The 27,680-nt window shown below is 42.7% G+C and overlaps 1 protein-coding gene across 1 annotated transcript; it reads left to right on the forward strand.

The window, feature by feature from the left end:
- Positions 1–1,699: 1,699 nt before the first annotated feature.
- On the forward strand, positions 1,700–26,715 carry CATSPER3 (cation channel sperm associated 3). Its single transcript, XM_066612924.1, has 8 exons — positions 1,700–1,818; positions 5,672–5,825; positions 8,363–8,602; positions 17,130–17,309; positions 18,344–18,484; positions 21,603–21,722; positions 24,183–24,340; positions 26,586–26,715. The coding sequence occupies exons 1-8, from the start codon at positions 1,700–1,702 to the stop codon at positions 26,713–26,715; spliced, it is 1,242 nt and encodes a 413-aa protein (XP_066469021.1).
- Positions 26,716–27,680: the final 965 nt, after the last annotated feature.

Below are 27,680 nucleotides of genomic sequence, written 5' to 3' on the forward strand. Positions count from 1 at the left end.
TATAAATTCATCTTTAATATATTCATTTTTGTAAACGTATTCAAATTTTAAATGTAAATTAATTCTTTTTTTCCCCAGACACAGTGTCAAAGAGACAATGTGGCCCACCTGCCAAAAACTTTGGACACTCCTGATCTAGTCAGTCAATAAATTAGATTATCACAAGGTGCTCTGTGGCATTGCCCTCAGAAAGCACATGAAAGCTTTCTGCAAAAATTGTGGCCGGGTTGCTGTTAGGGGCCTCTCAGATGGAGAACATTACTCCAATTCTATGTGAACTCCACTGACTCCCAATTTGCCTCTTGGTGAAATTCAAAGTACTATTCATTACTTTTAGAGCCTCAAGTGTTTTGCATCCAAGGTATTTGAAGAACCACCTATTCCCATGTGATTCTGCACACTGGAGAAGACTATCTGGACAGACTCTGCTCTGTGTGCCAATATATGTTGAGGCTTTGTTGCCACGTTTGCAGAACCAGACCTGCTTGATGGCAACCCCCAGGCTTTCAGACTCCTTCAGCTGGAGATCCACACTGTCCTCTCTCACAGCATTTAGGATGTGGTTAAAAGGCTTTCTGTTCACATGGGCCTTTGAGGGGAGTTGAAAGTAATGCTACTTTTGTGTTGATAAGCTGACTGGAATGGCCTTGTGTTGCTATTTTTGTAATGCTTTTGTTTGATGATTTTTTTTTGTGCTCTAGTTTTATTGGTAGTTGTGTAATTGTTTTAATTCATATGTAGTGGTTTGAATGTATTTTGTATTTGAATCCTGTTCACTATTGTGGGCTCTCTGAAAAAAAGGTTATATTGAAAGGGGGGGGGAGATTGGTGGATTATTTTTCACGTTTTTAATCTGCTCCTCCCCCATGGAGCTCAGGGTGATGTATATAGTTCCCATCCTCCTTTTGACCTCACAACAACCCTGTGAGGTAGGTGAGACAGAAATAGTGACTGGCCCAAGGTCCCCTAGGAAGCTTCCTGGTTGAGTGGGGATTTGATTAAAGGCAAAATGAAGGAGGCAGGACAAGAACTGTAGATAAAACATAAGGCAGGAGCCTATGAATGGTGGTGTTTAGGCCATACATTGTTTTCCTATCCATTTAGAGAAAATAATCACTTTTTGAAGACGTTTTGCGTAGGGTGTACTTCTTAGTAAAATGTCTGCTAGAATCCAGATAGCTACTGTAGATATAGCCCAAAGATGCCCAGTGGACCTTTCACTCCCTTGGACAGCAGATCCCCATGTGATGTGATATACACTCCTTTTGAAAAATGTCGTAGTTCCCACGAGGTGCCATTCTTTGATAAGTCCAAAACCTTGTTGGGACACAGAACTGATTTTATAATTCTTCAGACCCTGTCATATATAGGAATGGAATTTTTAAATGGAACTTTCAAGTTAATTACAGATCTCTTTTTTTCGGTGGGGGTGGAGTCCAAAATGTTTTGTGTCATCTTGCTGTGTTTATTGTGGCTTCTTACTTTGTTCTAGTTCATAACTTTTCCCATTTCCATTTTCAAATGGAAATGCCACATACTCCATGAGCTATTCTTGAGTTGTCATTGTGACCTCACAAAGTCCATGAGGTCACATAAGTGCATTCCATTCTTTTCCTTCTGTGCTTTCCTGCTCTAGTTTCTTGACTTCTTTGAGAAATCTATCTGTGCCCATGTGGGCAGAGTTTGTACATTTGAAAGTATGGCTGGGGAATCACCAGTATTCCCTGAGCAAAATCGACTTATTGAAAGGCTGTCTTATGAGGCTTTCAAGTCATCCTCTGAACTTGAAGTGAAACAATATTTGTTTGGGCGATTCAGGTAAGATTTTTGAGTATTTTAAAGCTGTATTTCATGTTTCCTTTTTGTTGATGCAGATGATAATCTCTGATTAGGAACACGCAGCCTACTGCTTATTTAACACGTATCAAATAGTTCCTCAAGGGTCCATTCATACAGGTAAAGGACATATGCATAGGAAAAGTAATGTATCTTATGTTCTGATTAAACATACTGTAGTTTTTAAAATATTTTCAGGGCAAATTTTCTACAATGTAATTATGAAGTCAACAGAATCTTCTGGGAAGCTTTCTGCTACTTGCTAATGTTCTGGCTATGTCTCTAGCATTTAGGCTGCCTGTCTAGGCCTCCTTGTCTTTCTATAGTTTGCATGCTTATTGCATCTATAAAAGGAAGAGACATTTTTATCTGGTGCAATGGTAACGAAGATAAACAAAGGTAATGGGTGCAGAAAACTGCAGCTAACCAGATCCATGGATACAGGGGACACCTGTATTCCCAAAATAGAGATGAGGCAGAATTATCTGCTTTCAGAGGTGGCTACCCATTATGTCTCATTTGAGTTATACACTTCATTGGGCTTTCAGTCAGGCAACACACACAGAGCAGTACTCATGAAGGAATACAGAATGTGAATCTCTTGAAGGTAGGTAACTCACACCTCTGTATTATACAAGTAAATATTTGGGAATGTACAAACCAACTGGGTCTCCAGTTTTCATTCAGAAGTATCCCTTAGCTATCCCTTATGCAACTTGTCCGTCAAAACAGCCACAGTGCCAGAGGATTGGAGGATAGCAAATGTCATACCAATCTTTAAAAAGAGAAAGAGGGGGGACCCGGGAAACTATAGGTTAGGTCAGCCTAACATCTATACCAGGTAAGATGGTGGAATGCCTCATCAAAGATAGGATCTCAAAACACATAGACGAACAGGCCTTGCTGAGGGAGAATCAGCATGGCTTCTGTAAGGGTAAGTCTTGCCTCACAAACCTTATAGAATTCTTTGAAAAGGTCAACAGGCATGTGGATGTGGGAGAACCCATGGACATTATATATCTGGACTTTCAGAAGGCATTCGACACGGTCCTTCACCAAAGGCTACTGAAAAAACTCCACAGTCAGGGAATTAGAGGGCAGGTCCTCTCCTGGATTGAGACCTGGTTGAAGACCAGGAAACATAGAGTGGGTGTCAATGGTCAATTTTAACAATGGAGAGAGTGAAAAGTGGTGTGCCCCAAGGATCTGTCCTGGCACCGGTGCTTTTCAACTTCTTCATAAATGATCTGGAGACAGGGTTGAGCAGCGAGGTGGCTAAGTTTGCAGACGATGCCAAACTTTTCCAAGTGGTGAAGCCCAGAAGTGATTATGAGGAGCTCCAGAAAGATCTCTCCAGATTGGCAGAATGGGCAGCAAAAAGGCAGATGTAAGTAAGTGTAAAGTCATGCACATTGGGGCAAAAAATCAAAACTTCACATATAGGCTAATGGGTTCTGAGCTGTCTGTGACAGATCAGGAGAGAGATCTTGGGGTGGTGGAGGACAGGTCGATGAAAGTGTCGACCCAATGTGCGGCGGCAATAAAGAAGGCCAATTCTATGCTTGGGATCATTAGAAAAGGTATTGAGAACAAAACGGCTAATATTACGAGATAATGCCATTGTACAAATCTATGGTAAGGCCACACCTGGAGTATTGTGTCCACTTCTGGTCACCACATCTCAAAAAGGACATAGTGGAAATGGAAAAGGCGCAAAAGAGAGCGACTAAGATGATTACTGGGCTGGGGCACCTTCCTTATGAGGAAAGGCTTCGGCGTTTGGGCCTCTTCAGCCTAGAAAAGAGATGCCTGAGGGGGGACATGATTGAGACATACAAAATTATGCATGGGAAGGATAAAGTGGAGAGATGCTCTTTACACTCTCACATAACACCAGAACCAGGGGACATCCACTAAAATTGAGTGTTGGGAGAGTTAGGACAGACAAAAGAAAATTATTTCTTTACTCAGCATGTGGTTGGTCTGTGGAACTCCTTGCCGCAGGATGTGGTGATGGCATCTGGCCTGGATGCCTTTAAAAGGGAATTGGACAAGTTCCTGAGGGAAAAATCCATTATGGGTTACAAGCCATGATGTGTATGTGCAACCTCCTGATTTTAGAAATGGGTTATGTCAGAATGCCAGATGCAAGGGAGGGCACCAGGATGAGGTCTCTTGTTGTCTGGTGTGCTCCCTGGGGCATTTGGTGGGCCACTGTGAGATACAGGAAGCTGACTGGATGGGCCTATGGCCTGATCCAGTGGGGCTGTTCTTATGTTTCTAATGTATCAGAAATTTGGAAAACACTATTTCTCACAGATAGCATCATGAAGGGATCTTCAAGATCTTCAAGTCCAGCACAGTGCTAGTGCAGGCTGTCTGCAGTTACAACACCCCTGATAAGTGGCACTCCAACCTCTGCTTAAAGTCTACCAGTGATTGGGAGTCTACCACCTTCTGAGGCAGACTTCCACAGTTGAACATTTCATACAGTCATGAAGTTATTCCTAACATTTAATCAAAATCTCCCTTGATGTAATTGAAACCCATTTGTTTTGGTCCTACCTTTGGAAGCAACTGAACACAAACAGCCAGACTGTATTCCCTGCCACTAGCACAGAGGCTGCAATGCTGAAAAGGTACTTGCTACAACTGGGGGGTGGGCAACTGAAGGCAAATTGGAGGTAAGTAGAAAATATTCATACTTAACTGAGTGGCAGCCCAATCCTGAGCTGGCCAGAGTGACCGGACCCGGCAGCTCCACAGAGGACTCCTGCCGGATCCTGCACCTCCCGCACTACTGCAGGAGGCTCCTTGGGAGAAGAGGACATTCGTCCCCTTCCCCTGAGTAAGGGAAGCAGCCCTGCAATGGGGCTACTCCCTTTATCGCTGAACAAAAGGTTGGCGCTAAGGTAAAGGCACTCGTGTAGGGCAAGTAGCCCTGCCTGACTGCCTTGGATCCTGTGGAGCTCAGCTTTGTGGATCCTCCTCTCTGCCTCCCCTGACACACCTCCCCCACACCCCTGGCCACGCCCCCACCTCCTGTTCCACAACTCGGCGGTCCAGGGAACCGCCAAGCCGTGGAACCCGGGCTCCTGCCATGCGCCAGCCCAGCTCTGGCCGGCGCTGGGCTAGCTCCGATGGGTGCCTGGTGGTAAGCCCCGCAAATGTGGCTTATGGTACGTTTGTGACTGAGGTCCGCGGCGTGGAGCCGCGCCGCAGACCTCAGGATCGGGCTCTGAGTCCTCAGGCTGCCTCTCGTTCTCCTCAGACCTATGCCACCTATTTTAAGTGAAATTATGTAAAATATGTTAAAATTAAATTTTATTAAATAATTTTAAAAATTAAAATACCACGAATAGGGGTATTTGTGTCATTTTTTGTCAATATAAAGCATTCAGTAAGATTCTACCTCACTAAAATTGTTAATTTTGAATGTTAATGGGTTTTTGTACCTATCTTTTCATTAGTGCAGATTACCCCCTTGAACAAACTGAAAAATAAATAGTTGTGGTACCATTTTATACTGAATTTTTTTTTAATTATACAAAGTTGAAGAATGAAACTCAAAACAAAAGTAGACTTTCTGGTGTATGCTTTCATTGATTAAAAAATAGGGGAATTTAATATCTCATAATTTTGTAAATATATAATGGATTTTCATCTAACCAGAAAGGCCAACTCTCCTGCATTTTCCCTGAAACAGGCTTCTAATTTGACAAGATGTTGTCTTCTTCTAAATTCTTCTTTTGTCAAGTTAGATATCCCCTGACTGCCCAAATAAATGGGGAATTTTCTCTGTATAGGTTAACTGTCATTCTCTTTCTCTTCCCAGGAGAACAGACACTGAACTATATGAATTTATTGAAACATTATTCTATCATCCTCTGTTCAAGTCAATTATGATCAGTACCATCGCACTCAATGCAATATTTTTGGTTTTGGAAACTGATTATAAAGTCCGTTATGAATCTCATTTCTTCTTAGAGGTAATAGTGGAGATTGTCTTCATTTTTCATTGTGTTTAAGAGTTCTAAAGATGAATTTTTTTCCCAGGATAGCAGAGGAGAAAACTGGGCAACAAAATGTCAGGGTGCAGAATATAAAGTTAAGCACTGCTCCCCTCTCCCTCTTTTTAAATTTTTTCTTGGTTTGAAGTCAATATATAGCCACCTTATTTTATCCCTTTGCCAAGCAATATCACTGAATTGGTGATACACATTATCTATACATGATGATACCAGCTGGACTTTGGGGGCACTTTCATAATTAATACTAGTCAGTGAAACATAAATTATTCCCTGTTGTCAGAGTGCTCAAAGTCTTTTTGTTTTGTTTTTTAAAAAAGATGTAGAAGAAACATGAGAAACCACCACTGGGGGAAGAGAAACCGCTATGATTAGGTAAATAGAGACCATTTCCCCTGGCTACATAGGAGACCATGTGGTTGAAGAAAATATCTGTCTTTAGAACAGCTATGGGCATTTGCCAGGTGGCCGATCATAAATAAGAAACCAATTTATCAAATATGTGTAGCTGCTTTTCTTTACAACATCCTCCTAGTTTACTATCCAGTTGAGTAAATGTTAGAAAATAGGCCTGACAGGTAGCCTGGTGCTTGTTTTTCTGTGTGGCCCTAATGAAGTCCAGAAACTCCATTTTGCTTTTCATCTGTGGAGCTCTAAGTGTCATAGGTAAGATTGTGAGCAACTCTGAATCTAGTGGATCTCCGACTCCCTCCCTGGCACACCTCCTTCCCGCCCTCTCCCCTCCCTCTCCCCACATCCCCCACCCCAGAACACCTCCTCCCTGCCTCCCCCAACCTCTCTGCTGCTCTGTGGTCCATGCAACCACTGAGCTCTGTCACTCCACTGGTGCCAGCCCAGTTCCGGCCACTGCAGAGCACAGCACCAGCGCTAGGGCTTGCAAATGTGCCTTACAGCACATTTGCAACAGTGCACGCCGGCAGTGAGCCAGTGCGCAAAGACTAGGATTGGGCCCTCAATAATGCTCATCTCTTCAACTGCACCTTTTGACTGTTTGCAAGCTTTGTTAGTACAAAGGATAGGAGGAAGGGAGGTAGGATGAAACACTGTGACATGGAGCAATAATGTCTCTCTCCTTGACGTTGCCCCTTGATCTTCACCGTGTATGTATTTGCTCAGCTGCAGCCCTGGTACCAATACAGTGTCTGTAGGAGGGTTGCCTAGTTCAACAACAGCATGCTTCAACTGTGATGTGCAGTCTGATTAGTTGGCTTTTTGCCCTTGACCTGCCATGATCCTATGACTGAATTAACGCTTCATACATTTAACTACATGTTCTATGAGTTTTTTCCCAACCAAACATATTTTGTGGCTCCCTTTGATACACTTGTGCACTCATTAATTCATTTAGCAAATCCCTTATATTCCAGAAAGCTGATAGAAAAATATGCTGCTTGTTTAGTGTGACAGAAACCTGTTTTGTCTGACAGAAAAGAAGGATCCAAGAAAAGAAGAATCCAACTATCCAAGGATAGTTGGACAGAAAAGAAGGATCCAACTATCCAAGGATAGTTCCTTGGATCATGGGCTTGTTAGTGCTTTAGCCACCTACTCATGATTTGTTTGCCTTTGAGGAATTCTTGTTTTTATCATCTGGCTTGACTAGGTTCAAAACCTAATCAGTCTTTGAACCAGAAATGAAATTATTCAATTGTTAATAATAACTCTCTCATTATTTAGTTTTCCTCTTGAGAAACACTTACCTTACACACACACCTTAAATGACTCAAATTACATGAAGTCAGCTACTGTACACAAACCTCTGGACTTTAATGATATATCCTTGTGACATGGAAGCCAAATGAGAAGTCTGGCTAATGTCAAGAAGCCCTTTGAATGTGGGCTTGCTTTTCTCTTTTTGTTTTAACGTCAAGGTTTCTGAGAGAAAGTCAACAAGTTTGCACTCTCCAAACTTTGTGCAAGTGTTCTGCACCTTCATTTCCTCACCTGTGCTATATTCCACAAAGGAGTACTCAAGTTATGCCACCAGGGAATAGTGATCATAATACAGACATTAAATGTTTTCAGAAAAAAAGGCCGATTGAACTTCTTGCAACCTTGTTGTCACAGCCCTGCTGGGCCCTAGTATGAATTCTTGGTGACATATGAAGTTGGAGAGATTTGGAACATAATGCAATAGATCATTTAAGACCCGAGGTCAAGCATATGAGGACAGGGCTGTATTTCTGCTATATTATGGGGCTCTTAGGCTATTTCTGTAAAGTTGCTAGCTGTCAAATTTTGTTGAATTTCCTTCAGCTGCATGGTTGTTTTTGTTTGTCAGAGTTTCTTGAAGTCCTGTTGTTTGACACTGTGTTGATGTAGTCAGCTATTTAACTACTGAATCATATAACCAAGAAACTTCTTTTCTGTCAAAGCATCAAGCCCTTGACCTACCTAATTCAAGTTATTTTGTACTCAAGTTACCAAATAAGAGCCTTTCTAGCAAAATACCATGTAACGTTTTGTTTCCTTTTCAGGTAGCAGATTTGGGTATTTTAGCTATCTTCACCACTGAGTTTCTGCTCGACCTTTATCTGGACCCCATTAACTACTGGAAGGATGGCTATAAGCGATTTGATTTTGTTGTCCTTATAATTGCATATCTCCCATATACTATTCAGAAACACAGCCCCCAAATGTACCAAATTTCAGGTCTGCTGAAAGGATTCCAGGTGCTCCGTGTTCTCAAACTTATCTACTATAGCCCAGGAATGACGGTAAATATCATTTTGTTCCGAGGAAAAAAATACTATAGATACAGCTATCTCACTTAGGAATTTATGTATTTAGGTCATTTTTACCCCACTTCCTGTCCAAAGGGAGCACTGAAGGTGGCTTACAAATAAAGGATAATATAGTAAAAATTAAAAAACAATAAAATGCAAATACAATAAAATATAAAAACATCTCATCAGTGATGCAAAACAGTGGAGAGGTAAAAGCACATGATAAACACAATATAAAAGCACAACATGGAAGAACGATAAGACCAATAAAACAGCAACCAAGCAGCATAAAACAGCTTAAACATAAAACAAGACAGCATCATAAAACCAACATCAAAAGTGGTGTAAAACCATCAGTGAGATGGAATGAACTAACAGAATTAATTCAATTCTTTTTTATTCAAGAGATGATCTAAATGTGCAGAAAATAGAACAGAGCAGAATTCTGCCAGACTGTACCTCTCCAGCTGGTAGGTGGGGATCACTTTCTTGAATGCTTTCTTGTGTTAAAAATAGTAATAAAAAAAAACCTCATCACTGAAAATGAGCATGTGAGGATTAAGGATTTTAACCAACTCTTTACATACCAAATGCTGGTTGTTGTTATTTTTTCCTTTACCTTTATTAGTGAATAAAAAAAAATATAATAAAAAAGGGAAAGAGGGGAAGGTACTTAACAAATAAAATAGATAAAATATTACAAGAATGTTAAGAAGTAATCTATACATCACTTTCTACAAAAAGACTTCCAAGTGTTCAAAAAATGTGCAAGCATAGTTGTTGTCTATATGTCATATATTCAAATGTTGATAAAGTTGGGAAGGCCTCAATCCATTGAGAGCTGGTGGGGGGGCTCTTAACTTACCAGTGTTTTAGTAGAAGTTTTTTAGCCACAGTAAGGGCACAGAGAATCCATTTCCACTGTCGTGCAGTTAATGTCAATAAAATACTCCAATAATTCAAAAGAACATAAGTATCAACAAATCAGTTTGTTGAATTACAAAGTTAATAGACGTATTAACTTCTTCTCCCCAAAATCGTATAACTCTACTAGACCACATCTTGTGCTTGAAAGACACTTCAGGCAAATTACAACATCAGCAACTAGGTTTTATAGTCATCCTCTTAATATAAAAGTGTTGTGGTGTCTAATAAACTCTAAAAATAATTTTTTGTTGAACTGATTGCAATTTAAGATTCATATTGAAGTTCTAGTAGTGAAAGTTATTTTCATTGATTAGATAAGGGGGGAGATCTTACTAAATGCTGATTATAGGGAATATTTTAATGTGGGAAACCATGTATTATTTCTATATATTTGAATTGTTGCCAGATTTCATCATGAGGAATACAAATATTCTCTGCTTAAGACCAACTGATCCTAAGTAAGGCCAAATTGTAGCTGTACTCACTGCTGACATCTAGTGTCAAGATCAGGGACTATTTCTAGTATTAATAGCGGCAATGTCTGGAAATACAATGAGTAGGAATTGACCAATGCAAGTATTTTCTTTTGCTCTCAAAGGTAACTTTTCTGAGACTGAAGTTGCTTTCATTAATGTTGTTGCTTTCTTTTTTGTTGATTTCCCTTGACACCCGTAACCTAAATGAGACTGTCTTGGCCAATAACATTTATCTGTAACTTAATTTTAAGACAATGGTGCTGTCCATACGATGGCTATGATTTCTGTAGTATGACCTGATTTCATTGTAAAAGGCCTCAATCCTTTCATTATACACAAAGCCCTGAATTTGTAAGCGCCAGCAGCACTGGCCAAGCAGCTGCTTCTAACTAGGGGTGTATAGTTTGTTCCCTTTCTTTGTCTGAACTCTTGTTGTCACTTGCAAGGAGGCGGTTTTGCGGTAGAGTCTGCCTGCCTGGTCTCCTGCTTTGGCTTTGTAGATGCTAGTGAGATGAGCAAAGTAGAGCTGAATTGCTCTGCGTGTTACACATGGTGTGATGGATGCCTTACCCTACCTGATTGGCTTTTCAGAAGCCTTGCTTCTTGTCCCAGTTGCCAATATTAATGTAGTCTCAATTCTTTTTGGCAGTTAGTACAGGCATGCACCGCTTAACAGCTGTTTGCTTAATGACGGACTGCATATATGATGGTGGTCAAAGCATAACAAGGAGGCTCTTAATGAGGCAGTCAGGTCTCCCACAGCCTGCTGCAGAGTGTCTGTTTCCACAACAAAGAGGCTCTTAATACAAAGAAGAGGCAACCTATCTCCAGTAGCCTGTGCCGACAGCTAGTGACTGGCAGAGAGTGTCTGTTTACACAGCAAAGACAATAGATTGAACTGAATGTTCATTTAATGACCTAATCGCATAACAATGGGGGTTGAAGTATGTATCCCAGTCAGTGGGCCACAGCTGTGTAGGCTTGGGAAGTTGTCTTACACGATTTCAGACCTTTGATCCATGTAGGTTAGGCTTGCCATATAGGTTCAGAGCGCGATACCATAGTCTTTCGAGACTGAAGGTTGCCAACTACAAGACTTGCCTACACTACTGTCACCAAGACCCTCCACCTCCTTGGCCTACTCCCTGTCCCAAACTACCCATGATCCTGCCTCTGACCTACCTGCTGTGCCAGGGCATCTGGGAGTATTGTGCATATGGGGCCTCCAGCCGTTTATGTTAATAGCCCTGAAGTGCATGATGTTGGTGCAGCTTTCATACCACAGGTCTGGGGCATAATAAATACCGGTAATAAAATCCGCCACTGTAAGCCCTGGATAGTACTGGACTGTCTGACATTTTAAATACACATGCATATATAAACATGTGCGTACACACACACACACACACACACACACACACACACACACACACACACACACACACACAGAGTCTAAAGACTCCTGATTTGTGGTTTTTTTCCAGCAATCTTGGAGGTTTAGTTTTCAGTAGGGAGCATGTAGTTTCTGCTCAGGCTAAGTTTCTGCTTGTCATTAATTGGCTTGGGAGTTCACCAGAAGTGGGACATTTATAGGCACAAAGCTCTTATAATGATCACTTTTCAGCCTTTATTCCACTACTTTTGATCTTGGGCTTCAGTTATCACCAGGTTTTTATATGCTAATTATCCAGTGTTCCTGGAAAAAAAGTTGAGAAGGGGGGTATATAAAACAACCAGCATTGTAGAAGGTAAATCAGGCATTTCTATTTATCTTTGCTAATAATATGAGAAGAAAGGGACACCCTGTATAAAACTGCAAAAAGAGCAAATGGTGTGTAATTAACCTGTGGGTTACTTTTTTCCCTGTTGAGAAATGGAGAAACATCACTTCATTTCCACAGATCTGAGCAATGACATTTTGAAATGTTGAAATTGAGGTGTTTTTTAAAAAGACACACAAGTCCTGGAGCAACAGACCACCCATACACGAGGCACGGGCTGTTGCCCCAGGTGCTTTAAGAGTGAAAGTATCCCAGGTTCCTTGTAATGTCTCTTGCATCCTCCTCCAAAAGTCTTTGGCCACGGCAAAGGTAAAAACAGTATTAACCTTGATGGTCCAAAGTGGGGTGACAGTTCTCTAATGTGGACTTCGGAAAAGTCATTATTTTCGAAACCCATACTTTGTGATCCCATGAAGCTTTTTTCATTCTTCCAAAGATGTGGGGGGTGTTTCATACCTGTGTGAGCATTATAATTTATTAATTGCAATCTAAATTACCCCTTAGCAGGAAAACTGTATTCAAGGCTGAAAAACATGTAAAGCCTCCCCAGTGTGGTTCCCTTTATTAATTAAGAAAAAACAAACACCCCTTCTTTACAACGTTCTGCCTTCCACCTTGGTGCAATAAATTTTCACCTTGAGGAAGTAATTTCCTTGTTGTAAGCCACGCAGAGAAGTTTTTAGGCACAATCCTAGCTATGATGTAGGCGCCATTCATCTGTCTTTTGCTTTGACAAGAAATGTTTAACATAACAAGTTGTTCTGAAAATACCATTTCAGAAGAGGTATTGGGATTAATTTCAATGCACTGTTTCCGGTTTTCCAAGATCCAGAGGCACAATACCTCTTCTTGATAAGAGATGCTTCTAAGAAGCACTATGGCTTTGTAAGGGCTGCAAAGATGGACCAGGAAAACAACACTATTTGATATAAATATACAAGGGAGGCTTGCTGGCATATTGCTGCTACCACCAGCATTTTATAGCTCTCCTGTTGGCTTTACCTTAAGGGAAGTTGACTTTTTAAAGATTGTACCTAAAGCCCTGATTGACTGAACCAAGGTTACATAGCTTCATAAAAATGTCCCCTGCTGGGTAGTGTAAATGGGCTTGTTCCTCCTCTTCTCTGGAGCCAGTTTCTGCTGGCATGATTAAGAGGTTGATCATGTAGAGCCCTGAACCCTTTTGAATTAAAAAATAAATACCAGTTAAGAAATAGTCATTTAATCAATAAATTTTTATGTTGGGAACCTTCAGTCTCGAAAGACTATGGTATCGCGCTCTGAAAGGTGGTTCTGGAACAGCGTCTAGTGTGGCTGAAAAGGCCAATTCGGGAGTGAAATTTTTATACTGGTCTTCAAAAGGGTTCTCAAAGTGATGAACAAAGAGTATAAAATGAATCATCGTTCACTTAGCACTTTGTTTCACCCATCCACACAGGGCACAGAGAGCCCTGTTTCCTTTCTCTCAATGTGCACAGAGAGGATCCCATTGAGTCATACCCATTATGGGGAATGGGAAGCCCATGTCTACATCCAGTGTGACACTTCTCCCCCATGTCAAGTCAAGGGATACAAACTTGGAGCTCAGGTTCCTCAATTAAGAGGGAAGGTGGTTTTTTAGATGGGGTCATGGAAAGCACTCCAGTATGTCCTCACATGCTGATTTCCCATGGTGTCTGCTCAGAAGGAAGGGAGAGAAGCAGGGCTAAGATCCCTTCAGATCTCTCAAAACCCACATATTAATTCATTCAATTTATACTCTGCTTTTCTCCCAAATGAGCACACAAAGTGGCTTATAAAATGTGAACAGTTTCATAAATAATTAAAAACAACATAAAATAGACACATTTACAATACACAAATGTAAAAGTTTAAAAATTTAATACAGCAATAAAAGAGCAACTGATATAAACAGCAAACAATCAAAAACATATGAAGCTACTTTGTTCTGAGTCAGACCAGCTGAGAGAGGAGCAGTGGCCATCTCCTCTGGTTCTACTCCTTGCTCAATGTCATTGAGGTGCAGAGGGAAGAATGCCTGGAGATTGCTCCACTCTCCTTTCCAGGCCCATTGGCGGGGGGGGGGGGGTCTACTTGGACCTGCACAGCCATTTTGCTGGCACAAGTCTGCGTGAACTAGATCAGGAGATCCGGTTCAGAAAGGGACTTTGAATTTGGCAGATGCTTCTGCTTTCAAACCCGTTCCCTCCCTGAATCCAATCCACCCTCTTCCCTGCCCTGTTGCTGTCCTGTTCCACCTCTCTAGCTGGCTTACCTGAGTTGGGGGCCTTCCTGGATCTACTGCCACACATATGGCTGCTCCAGCCTCTCTGGCAGTGCATGGCATTGGGTGGTTTTGGAGAGACTTTCATGACCGTAGTAGTTCCACCATCAGATAAGCCCCATTTGATTGGGCTGTTAATCTTGTAAACCACCTTGAGTCCCCTTGCTTGATGGAAAAAGATGGCTTATGCATTCTTAATATAAATAAATACTTTCCTCCTGTTGGTTAACCTTGCCTCTTCCTTTGCCCTTCTTTCTGTTGTGCCCCAGGTTGAATTCTAGATTGTTAGCTGCTCAGAGCAGGGCCCTGTCTTTTAGTTTCCATTCTGTAGAGCACCATGCAATTTGATGGCACTGTATAAACAAATAATGGAGCAAGACTCTGTTTGGCTCATGCTCTAAATCCTTGCTGTAGATATTTTCTTGCTGAAGGTATTTTACAATGCAAAACGGTTTTTCTGGTATTGTAAAATACCTTCAGCAAGAAAATATCTTGCTGGTAGGGCACCAGGATGCAGGTCTCTTGTTATCTGGTGTGCTCCCTGGGGCATTTGGTGGGCCGCTGTGAGATACAGGAAGCTGGACTAGATGGGCCTATGGCCTGATCCAGTGGGGCTCTTCTTATGTTCTAACTTTTCCACCCACTCCCTTCCCGCTGTAGCCCCTTACTTCTGCTGAAAGTCATTTCAAATGAGAAGCTGAAGAACTGTGTGTGAAGAATCACAGGCAGTTGCAGTGGTGGGTAAGATTGGTGGAAATTAGAGATCAAACAAAAGTGCCTACCACTCATACCAAGGTGCTTTAGAGTCAAACCATTATAAAATACTGGGCACCACCACTCAATGCATCATTTATTCCCCATCTACACTTCCAGCAGGTGCATGGAACCCCTACCCCATGCAGTCTTCCCATGCTGCTGTGGAAGTGTATTAAGAATGCCATCCAGCCAGGAGGAAGTCTTCAAAATGCACTTTTGTTTGATCTCTAATTTCCACCAATCCTACCCACCACTGCAACTGCCTGTGATTCTTCACACACAGTTCTTCAGCTTCTCATTTGAAATGACTTTCAGCAGAAGTAAGGGGCTACAGCGGGAAGGGAGTGGGTGGAAAAGTTAGAACATAAGAAGAGCCCCACTGGATCAGGCCATAGGCCCATCTAGTCCAGCTTCCTGTATCTCACAGCGGCCCACCAAATGCCCCAGGGAGCACACCAGATAACAAGAGACCTGCATCCTGGTGCCCTACCTTGTGTCTGGCATTCTGACATAGCCAGGTTCCATGTCCCAAGTAGAACTCTGCTTAAGATTCTTTAGATAAGTGCCATTGTGTTTAGCACCAGCAGTAAAGTGAGAGTAACTGACTCTCTAATCTCAATAAGCCAGTGGTTCTCAAACTGGTGGGTTGCGACCCACCAGTTCATGTAACACTTCTCCCATCCCTTTAAGGGGGGGGGGCAGCGATGCAATCCCCAGGATCACATTGCTAAGGGGGGGCGAGGGGGTGCTTTGCACTTACTTCAAGAAGGCAGGGCTGCAGCAGGCTGCAGGAGGTACTTTGTGTCCACTTTTAGCGAACATTCAAAGCCTTGGGGAACGCTGCGCAGGGCTCCCCACACCTCCTGCAGCCTGCTGCAGCTCTGCCTACATAACATGAGTGCAAAGCACTCCCACTCGCTCCCCTTAGCGACGCAATCCTGGGGATCGCATCGCTGCCCTAGCCCCTCCCCGCAAGAACTTACGGTGGGAGTAAAGCTCCCTCAAAGTTTGAGAATCTCTGCAATAAGCAGTTCCACATACAGGTGACTCAGTAGAAAGGTAAGTGCATGCATCTCACAAACCTCAAGTTTCATAACAAAGCCACTGTGATACTAATGACTGAATTGAATGCATCAGTATTGTTTATTATGAAGCAGATGTTGGTCTTGTTAGTCTTGCACACTACGGAAACTCATACTTAATGTGCCTCTAGAGGAAGCCCCGCAAAGCACAGGATCACTGGGTAAGAACTCTAAACAGAATGAATTCTTATAAAGTACTACAAATTACATCAGAACGTACACTAGACTCTCTTAGAAATTGGTGGGAATACTGATTTGGGAATACTCCTTGAGTCAGACTGTTGGTCATGGATCTTGGCCAAGATCACAAACGTTTCTATTAACTCTAAACTACAGAAGACTCCGCACTGCTTGAGTATTATATTACTCTAGAGACTGACTAAATAATGGGCTGGCTGCCTTCCTTTGACTACAGAAAGCATATAGATGCCAAAAACAAATGCCAAAGGGGTTCTTAATACAATCTGCCGGTTCTTTTAAGACAAACATCTGTGACTGCCAACACTGTCTTGTACTTCAAATCCAAAGTCCATTTGTTGGTCTCTTAGAGGTGTCAGTTCCTGGCTAATGGGTTTGTGCAAAGCCAGGATAAGATGCTCATCTGTATCTCTTGTGTGGAAGGCATTCATTTTGCCTTGGTTGAGCAAGGATATCACCAGCTTGGCAGTTCCCAGGCTTTGTACTGGGACTCATATCAGTTATCCCCAGATGCAGCCACATTTCAGGATTCATTCAGACATTACATTGTGTACATGGGAGCCAGTTTTTGGTGTCCAAAATATGTATGCGCCTGGTATCATTTCTAAATGATGGTCACCTGTTCATATGGCAGCTTTTCCTGCCAGATAAGATGTTTGGTTACTGGAAAGGGTTGCGCAAACACACTCATTTGTACAGGTGGAAGTTTGTCCTAAAGCAGTGCTATATATGTGTGTATTTTGTTTTCTAGCAGCTGTTCCCAAATCTGAAAAGTACACGTGAAGCAACCCTTAGGCCTGCTGTCTTTTCTGGAAGTTGTTTCTTTGGATTCGCTCCTCCATAAATAGGAATGTCCTGCCACTGACAACCACAGAATGAGACTGTACACTGCCTGAGATGATGAAAAGGATCTTTTCATCTCCAAGTCTACCTCCTACCTCATTGTTTGAATATAAGTAACTGCTTCTTCCTATAGGTTAACTAAAATCATGTTCACTTTTTTTTGTATTCCAGATTCTAATGAGGGCTTTGGGCCAGACTGCCAAGAATGTGATCTATGTCCTTGTCTTATTGTTTCTGTTAATGTTTGTCTTCGCCATTTTGGGTCATGGTATGTTCGGAGACCCTGTAACTGGAGACAAGAACTGGACAAGCCTAGCAGCTGCCTTTTTCACTCTTTTCAGTTTAGTAACGGTAATTTCAGCAAGCATTTCCATTCTCAGTCGGCTATGTTACACAAGATGTGCTAACCAATATTCTTTAGTTGGAAGGAAAGATATTTATGCTTACACGACCATTTTCCCACGTTGGTTCTAAATAATGTTGACATTGGGGGGAAAAAAGGGACCATCCAAGTTAAGACTGAATCATTGAAAGTTCAAAGAATATTTGTGTGAGGTGTTTTTCCCAGGATCAGTAATACTGAATGTAGTTTGCACCTCATTCAGAGATTTGTCCCTGATTAGTGGCCCTGTCCTACCCCCTGAGTGGTGATGCAGCTGCGCTAGTGTGGCTTCTGCTGCATCCCACAGGGGAGTTTTGGCTGCTGGACATTTGTCCCCATGCCTGGAGTAAGCCCCAGGGAGCCACTATGGGCCAACTTGCACCTGCACCAACTCAATCACTGATGCAAGTCTACATTGTCCCAGGAAGGTGGATCAGGCCTGGGAAGGTGGGTCAGGATTTGGTGTGCACTACCGCCAATCCTGCCTCCCTCCTGGCCCTGATCCACCCTTCTCCCTGCCCCGTCACCACTCTGTTCCATCTATCCCTTCCCTGTTCCACCCTTATGTGGGCTTACCTGCTCTGGTGAGTCTCCATTGATCTGCCAGTGCATGCAGGAAGGCTCTGCCCACCAGCACTCCAGCAGCATGCACTCCAGGTGTACGCTTTACAGCTACATTGCAGCAAGTGGCACCAACAGAAAGCACATTCCACCAGCAGATTGGGCCATTAAGATTGGGCTGTAGATTTCCATTTCTGGGTATTGGACCAATAATGTCAGAACTGCATTATTTGGGGTACTGATCTGCAATGTTTGTCACACTGCTTGGACAGACTTCACAAGCAACGTTATGGTTTATCTCTTTGTCAGTTGACACCTCCCATTTTTCTAGTTGCAATAATGATTACTAATTGGTTGCTGTTATCAATTTGTTGCATTTAGGAGATGATTCTTGATTGATTCATTGTATCAGGCTTTAATGATTGATCTGATAAACTTCCAGGTTGATGGCTGGACAGATTTAACAGAGAGCCTCGATGCGCGTGGCTATGTCGGAAGTCGGACATTCACAATAATATTTATTCTCCTAGGATTTTTTGTTTTTTTCAATATGTTCATTGCAGTTGTCATCATGGATATTCAGGTAAGATTCCTTTGTGTGATAGTGACAGAAATCTCTCTCTCTCTCTAGCCTAGTCTAGTTTATTTGATATGTGGCACTTACTGTATGTGAGAAGAGAATATGTGATTATGTACAAGCTAAGTCAACAAATTAGGCAGTGTAAGAATGCAACTTTGAATACCAATACAATAGCAATCTGGTTCCCATTTTTTATATTACATCAAAGCCCTTCACCCTACCAGCAATAAATGTGTACCTCCTAAGTGCATACGTGTGTATTTCTAATCTTTCGTGGTTCTTTTATTTCTCCTACATTTTTTCTTTGTTGTCCAACCTGCAGATCTTACTTATTTGATAATAATTTATTGCAAAAAGTACTTTTTATTATGATGCAGTCATTATTTATGTGTTTGTTACTTTTTGGTCTTTAATTATATTTATATGTTCCTGTTTTCTCTTGTTGTATGTTTTCTCTTCAGCTATAGTTTTGTTTTTTGAAAAAAGCAAATTTGTTTCATAAAATTCATGTTTAAAAAGAATGAGAAACCCAGTTAGTGCTTGAAATTCTGGCACTGTTGAATGAGAGCATGAATTCATGCTTTCATTATTTCTTCCCATTTACCCACACCCTAGGAACATTGTTTAGAGTCCATTTACTGCCTTTAGTTTGTCCCCTTGTAGGCATGCAAAGTTGAATGGGTAGATAGCACAGTGGGTGGTAAAGTTAATCATGACTAATTCCATTGGAATTAATGGGACTTAAATTGGTCACAGCAAACTTGCCTCAGTGATGCTTAGTCATGACTAACTTTTTGTAGGGACAAGCCAGTGAATATAGTGACATATGTGATTTAGGGCACAATCCTAACCCCTTATGTCAGTGCTTTCTGGCAGTGACATAAGGGCAATGCAGCTCTGAGGTAAGGGAACAAACATTCCCTTACTTTGAGGAGGCCTCTGTGAGTGACACCCAACTGCAGGATGCAGCACATGTCCCATTGGCACCGCTATGCCAGTGCTGGAAAGCACTGACATAAGGGGTTAGGATTGCGCCCTTAGATTGCCAAACTTCTGTTGAGTGAAAGGGTTGTCGATATCTTTTTGCAAGTAAAAAAATTTGATATTTAATGATTTATGACATTTATGATATTATACTACCAGTGTATCTGAATAACAATTTTGAATAAACTCAGGCTTTTCACTTACAATCATATACACACTTGCCTGGGAGTAAGTCCCATTGAACTCAATGGAATTTGCTTTAGAATAGACATGCATAGGATTGTGCTGTTAGTTCCTCAAAGCAATTTATCACCTCTTTGGCTTTGGTAAATATATTGTTATGGGCCATTCTGATCTGCTGTTTTATGTGCCTCTGTAGTTCTTGCCTGACTTGGCCATTAACAAGGAATGCTAATTATGTAGGCAGAGGATTGTCTCTTGACCATTCAGATTTTCACATTATGTTCACTAGTAGTGTCAAAAGAGGTCATAGGATTGATTTTTGCAACCTGCAGCCTGCAAGAGCCATGGAGAGCAAGTGAATTAGAAAGGAGGTAGAGGCAGACAAAAGAAAATATTTCTTTACTCAGCGTGTGGTCGGTCTGTGGAACTCCTTGCCACAGGATGTGGTGCTGGCGTCTAGCCTAGACGCCTTTAAAAGGGGATTGGACAAGTTTCTGGAGGAAAAATCCATTATGGGGTACAAGCCATGATGTGTATGCGCAACTTCCTGATTTTAGAAATGGGTTATGTCAGAATGCCAGATGCAAGGGAGGGCACCAGGATGAGGTCTCTTGTTATCTGGTGTACTCCCTGGGGCATTTGGTGGGCCGCTGTGAGATACAGGAAGCTGGACTAGATGGGCCTATGGCCTGATCCAGTGGGGCTGTTCTTATGCAGACAAATTTGGGAAGAGAAAAAGAAAGCAATTTCTTGAGGCTTCATTGGTGCTGCTTATGGCCTTGAGATTGGTGCCATTTTACCTGCATATTTTTAAATGGACATTACAAATTAGTTCACTCTCTTTCAGAAAAATGCTTTTCTGTAATCTTAGCTCTGGAACTTTTCATTGTTCAAGGAAGGAGGGTGCTCAAAACAGTATTTTTGTCTCTGGTTTTGTCCACGTACTCTTCTTCAGGGAACAGTAGTCCCCCACCATTAAATGTCTTGTTGGAATGCACTCTCTCTCTCTCCTTCCTTCCTTCCTTTGCAGATAAAATAATGAATACAACAGGGATGGATTGCATTTACTTATTTCATTTTTATCCCACCTTTCAGGCAACTTACAAAATTCACCCCTCAAAGAAATCACATTTGAATGGGGGGAGGTCTCTGATCCTGCAGCCTATCTTCCTTTTTTCATTTGGATATGTTTGCAGGGACACACAAGTTCCATATTCAAATAATTGTGGTCATAAATGTGGCTCAAGACCTCCTGGCTCCTGAGGTGGTGCACCAAATGCTGTTCCCCATACCCAGTGGTATGTCAACTACTATTGGTGTTCTTTCTCCTCCTCCTCCTCACTAGATTCAAAAAGAAAAAGAGGAATAGATTGGAAGATGAAGTATTGAGAGTCGAGTGACAGGCTGGAGATTATTTCCACTATGGCCTGCAAACTGGATCTGTAGTGCCAAGAAAATCCTCTTGGGTGTGGCACAGTGGTGGTGAAGCCTTACCTTTCCACCCCGTTGCCTCCCATCTTTGTAGAAACTCACACCAGGCAGCCACTTCCCCTGGGAAATCAGGGTGCAGAGCCTTCTGGGGTGACTGGCTGTGGAAGCAGCTGCCCAAAGGAAGTTTCTACAAAGATTGGACATGAAGATGGGAGGCAGCAGGACAGAAAGGGAAGGCTTAGCAACTGCTGTGCTGTGTCCAAGAGGATTTTCATGGTGTACCACGGGCTGCACTTTCTCTCTCTCTCTCTCTCTCTCTCTCTCTCTCTCTCTCTCTCTCTCTCTGTCTCTGTCTCTGTCTCTCTCTCTCTCTCTCCCTCCCAGTAAGGAGGGAGTGCAGGCATTGGGGCAAGACAGCACATGTTCCTGATACTCTTACTGGGTTGGGAATTCTCTCCCGAAAGTAGCATGAAAAGAACCTCTGTTTCAAGGTTGGCTAACATCTTCGATTGCGCTTGCATAGGATTCAACTGATAAGTATGAGCAAAAGCTTCAAGCAGAGAGACAAGCTAATCTGCGTGCAAAGAAGCAGGCCATTGTAAGAAGGCAACAGGAAGAAATAAATACATTAGTCTATGAACAGGTTAGTGCATTTATTTCACTGTGTTTTCTTAACGACTGTACAGTACTTACTTTTCAATAGATGGCCCTATGTGACTTATGGCCCAGTCCCGTTGGGTGTTTACTGTGGCAGAATTGCTGTGTACTTTGGGGCTGCTGGTGCAAATGGCCAGGGGCCCTACACACATGGTGCTCCCAGGCACTGTGCTGGATCAGGTAAGGTGTCGGTTTTGGGGGGAGAGGATTGGAGTGGACAGTGGACGAGGGGGGGGGTGGATACCAGCAGTTGCAGCACATGCTGGAATGCTGTTCTTTCCCCAGCCCGACATGCCCCCTGCCTTTCCTCAGACTTCCACCAGCAAAATAGCTGATACAGATCTGAAGAGACCCATTAGAGGCCAGGTGGCCTACAGGGTGATCGGTGAAAATATTTTTACTTACTTCTTCCAGGCTATCTGATTGCCCCTCCACTTCATGCAGCATGCACTTCATCAGTACAGCCATGTGGGGGATAGGATTGCACTCTGAGTCTCAATGAATTCCTAAGTGTTACGGACCCTTAAAAATAAAATTGTAGATTTTTGTTACATTTACATTACATGTTACAGTCTTATATTGTTAATGTGGGTTATAAACCAGAAACATTCTTGCGATTAGTTTCACTTGAGCATCCCTTACTCATATGTGTGCTCATATCACTACATGTAGCAGCTGGTGAGCTTCACTGGTCATTTGCCATGGGCCCATGCCCATGCAAGGGCCCACAGTTGTGTCCAACTAACCTTGGAGACAGTGAGAGTCAACTGCTGCCGCTATTCCTCACTGTTCCCCTTCTTCTCCAATGCCATCTTACAATGACAGAGATCCTATGCTCGAATGTTGCATTGCTCTGGGGAAAAAAGAGGATGGCCCATTGTGGCTGACTGTTCTCCAATGCCTCTTGGTAGGGGTGATCCCCAGTAGGTGCCCACTTAGGAAAGCTAATTAAGAATCAGGCAGTAGAAAGGCAAAAGTTCTCCTTCATTGCGACTACTGTGTGGGTGGCATGGGGGGTTTCCAGGTACCATGAGAAGGTTTCTCTCTCTCTCTCTCTCTTATGCACACACATGTGCGCTTTCCAAGGTATGTCGTTGAGGCCCCCCGTGGGTCTGTTGCTCTTTAGAAGCTGGAGCCACCACAGTGCACTGGGGTGTTATAAATCCTTTTGAAATTTGAAGCATCCTGCCAGGGATGTGCTCCAGTCACCAAGCCAAGTTGCAAGTCAGCAACTCCTTGACTTAGCATGCACATCATGACTTGACTTGAAAAAACTTCAAGTCCTTTGAGTTGTGAGTCTGAGACATTTTGAGTCACGAGTTGCAAGTCCTTGAGCAAAAATGCACAGAAAAAAGGAAAAGGTGGTGGTAGGATGTGTAAGTAAGCCAGGACACACACACTAAAGAGAGTTGGGACTCAAGTCATTTCAAGTCCCAACTCTTTTTTAGCCCCGAATCACTAACCCCAAATCACAAGACAAGTCAGGGTCAGTAACATCCACGTGTCAACTTGAGTCATCGAAACAGTGTTTTTGCGTGACTCTTGTTGAATCAACATGAATCAAGAGCCCATTCCTGCATTCTGCCATCCCTTTCCCAAATGTTGGAGGAGTGTTCAGAAAGGTAGGCACATATAGATGCATGAAACTGCTAGAGCAGGGGTGTCCAAAGTTTTTGGCAGGAGGGCCACATCATCTCTCTGACACTGTGTCGGGGGCCGGGGAAAAAATAATTAATTTACATTTAAAATTTGAATAAATTTACATAATTTTACATAAATGAATATATTAAAGATGAACTTATATGAATGAATGAAGGTCTTGCAACAGCTCAAGGCCTATAAAAGGCCTTGCACAAAGCAAGACCAGCCTTTCTTTTGCTGCCTCTGCTGCATCACAGACATGAAACAGCAAGCGGTGGAGGAAGCCCTCATCCCACAGCTCATGTGAGAGGCCAAACAGTTGCCCTCATGCTGTGAGCAGTTGCGTCAGGCCAGTGCGGGCTCCAACAAATCTCAGGAGGGACAGAGGCTTATTGGAGACTGGGGGCTCCCTGAGGGCCGCATTGAGAGGCCTTGAGGGCTGCAAGTGGCCCCAGGGCCGGGGTTTGGGCACCCCTGTGCTAGAGAAACATGATACTTGAAAACTTTCCTATGTCTTTGGTCCTTTCCTCCCATGACTTTAAAGGTTTCAGTGGGAACTGGGCAAACTTGATAAATTTTTAACGAGGCAGCCAAATGGTGTTCCAGTGAAGCCTCACAAAGGCTGCTTTCTATTCTTGAATAAGGTTTACAAATCGTTACCTGGATGCGGTCTCTGTTAGTTTAAGAGCTGAAGCCTGCCCCTTCCCAGTACTGGTTATTTGCTGTTGTTGGAAGATAATCTGTTCTGAGAAGCTGTATGTGACATAGGAGTACTGGTCTTCAACTGTGTATCTTTTCATATTAGAAATCAATGGAATATAAAACCTTTGAGGAACTGGTGGAAGACTTTAAAAAAACCCTGCTTCACACAGATCCTATGATCTTAGAAGAGTTTTGTGCCAGCCTACCATTCGTTGATCTCTATTTGATGTCCTTAGATTGTCAGGATGCCACTGTTTACAAGTAGGTAAACCAACAAGATTAGAATTTGACCATGTTTACATGAATGGTTACTCCATTTTAACAAATGTCCATTAAGGGCCAAATCCTATCTAATGTTCCAGTGCTCTTGCAGCCATGCCAACAAAGCATGGGCTGCATCCTGCAGTAGGGGAGCAGTCATTGGGGCCTTCTCCAAGTAAGGGAACATTTGTTCCCTTTCCTCAAGGATGCATGGCAGCTGCACGCCATCGGAAAGTTGGATAGGATTGGGCCCAAAGTCCTTAAGGTTCCTTGATTGTGCACACTGAGATCTAATTGAACTGTTCCAAAAAGTGAGTGGTACAGTCCCCTCCAGATAGCACTACTCAGAATGTGGGAGGGAGATGGCATATTTAAATACTTCCATGCATGTAGAAGGGCAGAAGCTCAATAAGGAGGCTTATAGGCTGACATTCTCCTTGATGTGCAGGCTTTCCAGATGTAAACAGTTTTGACATAGGTGACGACATATACAATCTAAAGTGGCCTGTCCTTCAAAAGCCAGCTGCACACTGGTACACTATCTCCCTACTGCTTTGATACCAGTTTGCAGCATGGGCAAAGTCATAGCAAGTCTGAACTTGAAGAGTCTCCCATTTCTGTTCCCAACCACAAAACCAATAAGAGGTGGTTGCACTGCTGAAATTGATCAGTATTAGCATGCAAAGGAAATTAATACTTGGGACTGTATGTTCCTAGCCAATTATACAATTTGATGTTTTGCAGTACAGCCAACTGCACTCATTTCAATCTGCTGCACAATCAGGGTGCCTTTGCACATTTTCTAGTTACTGCAAATATTGTTCCACAAACCATAAAGTGCATTCTCAATTATCATTCACAATTCTCTTTCATCCTGCTCCAAATTGTTCTCAATGTCTTATCTGATTTCAAAACCAGCATGTATAGTAATGGGTGGATTTGGACAGCAATTGATTTGACTTCTTAGATAAGCATCTATTTGATAATGCAGCAGAATTGGTCACAGCCAACTTTTATTCTCCATGACTTGAGCTCCTATGTGCTTTGTCTATGCTCTTCCTTTCAGGTATTTAATGCTTAAATGTTGCAAAGTCATGTGTGTTCCTGGTGTAAATGTGGTCATTCAGATATGCTGCAGAGGAACAGGACGTGTGCATTATCTTCTATAGAGCAGGCGCATGCACAAGCCCTCATTTTGAGACATTACAGAGAAAGGCAAAAGTGGGGTCACTTTTCAAAGACCTGAAGCTGCTCTTAGGATCTTGGAAAACTAATCTTATCATATAAATAATGAAAACTATACATTGGCAGTGAATGAATCTGTAGATAGAGGCCCTGATCAAAAGAAGCTGCTACTCTTCCCCTCCCTGGGGAATGGAGTGACAGAGGATGTGTGGAGGAGGGAGGTGGGCGAGAGTGCCTTTTCTTTCGTTCACCACTCTTTTCTGCTTCATGCTTTCTCTTCTGCTCTGTTCTTTTCTTCCTTTTCAAATCCAGGGAGTGGAAGGGGGGCAGCAGCAAAGGCAAGTGAAGGTGGGTGGTAACTGCCCCCCAATATGCTTCCTGAAGTGACTGCCCTCAGCCAAGTTCATGCTTTTTTGAATAACAGCTCCCTAAGGCCACAGTGTTAGATGTTTCTGGTGGGTTCCAACTGATGTTTGAGAGAGAAATCAATGCATTTGTATTAAAAATGCTTGTGGGATTTATTGAAACCATGTAGATTGCATTGATAGTCACTATATTGTTCACTTGATTCTAGCGCAGGGGTGCCCAAACCCTGGCCTGGGGGCCATTTGCAGCCCTCGGGGACCCCTAATCTGGCCCACAGGGTGCTCCCAATCTCCAGTGAGCCTCTGGCCCTCCAGAGACTTGCTGGAGCCCATGCTGGCCTGATGTGACTGCTCTCAGTGTGAGGGTGACTGTTCGACCACTTGCGTGAGCTGCGGGTCGAGGCCTCCCTCCACTGCTTGCTGTTTCACATCTGTGAAGCAGCAGCAAAGGAAAGGCCGGTCTTGCTTTGTGCAAGGTCTTTTATAGGCCTTGAGCTGTTGCGAGGCCTTCATTCATTCATATAAGGTCCAACTCTAATATATTAATTTATGTAAATTTATTCAAATTTGAAATTTAAATTGATTCTTTTTTTCCCGGCCCCCGACACAGTGTCAGAGAAATGATGTGGCCCTCCTGCCAAAAAATTTGGACACCCCTGTTCTAGCATACTGAACTGATGATTGTCTTGTTTCAGGCTGCAGGAACTCTACTACGAAATGGCTGCTACTTTAAACTCCATGCTGAAAGAATCGCAACAAAAGTCTTTGCAATCTTTGCAGTCTTTTAGGCAGAGATACAGGACAAAGCATGAAGACAAAGCATGATGAAATAAAATAACTTTAAGAAGTGATTTTGTTTCTTTTTAATAATGCTCACACACTACTTAGTAATTAGTGAACTTTGAAAGTGATGACAAAACTCCCATAGACTTCTAACATAGCTAGGTTTTACCCAGTTTCTTTGCACCTTGGGAAATGTAAACATAATTTAGCTGCTTTGCTAACGTATCTTTGTTTTGATGACTGTATATCTTTCCATCTTTACAGGCTTAGGTCAAACTGTTATATCCTGTGATTTTTTGGGGGCAGACCATGTGGCAGCTGTCAAATGATAAACCCAGACTGGCTGCAAACTAACAGAATCATTCTGTATATGCAGTAGGGTTATCCTGTTCGCAGTTGTAGACATGGGAGAGTGTCCCATGGTCATGCAGAACCAATTCTCCTCTAGGTGTCATTGGGAGCACAGAGCAGAACTGAGAAGTTGCATATACCGAGAACTTAAGAACACATGACCAATTGCACTGCATGATGGAGCATGGGTTTCTGGGTAATTAATAAATCTGCACTTGAGCAGCAGAACTGGCACAAAGCTCTGGGGGAGGGGGGGGCTATTGGCCAAAATCCTGTCCTAGGCATACCATGATGCTCTGGTGTGCCTGAGTCGATATGCCATCTGAGAACACAGAGAAGGGAGTACCTGGGGTAGCAGCTGCTTCTCCCACCCTCCATCAATTGGTTCCTCAGAGGTCCCTGCAATGACATCCAGTTGCAGATTGGGATGTTAGAGACAGCAGCTCTGCCTTAAGTCACTCATTTGGATGGCTTGCACTGCTGCTATTAGGAAGCTTTAGGGGTTAGTTCCTGAGTCCTTGGGTGGCCATGGCGTCTCAGCACTGCCTGACCTGGGCGATTCCTGAAAATGACCATGTTAAGCAGTGCCATGTTAATCAGATCATCTCTGTGACCAGAGGATCTGGAAAATGAGTTTGGCAGTGATATGGACAACC

Source organism: Tiliqua scincoides, chromosome 2 (assembly GCF_035046505.1).
Source record: "Tiliqua scincoides isolate rTilSci1 chromosome 2, rTilSci1.hap2, whole genome shotgun sequence".
Classification (NCBI taxonomy): Eukaryota; Metazoa; Chordata; class Lepidosauria; order Squamata; family Scincidae; genus Tiliqua; species Tiliqua scincoides.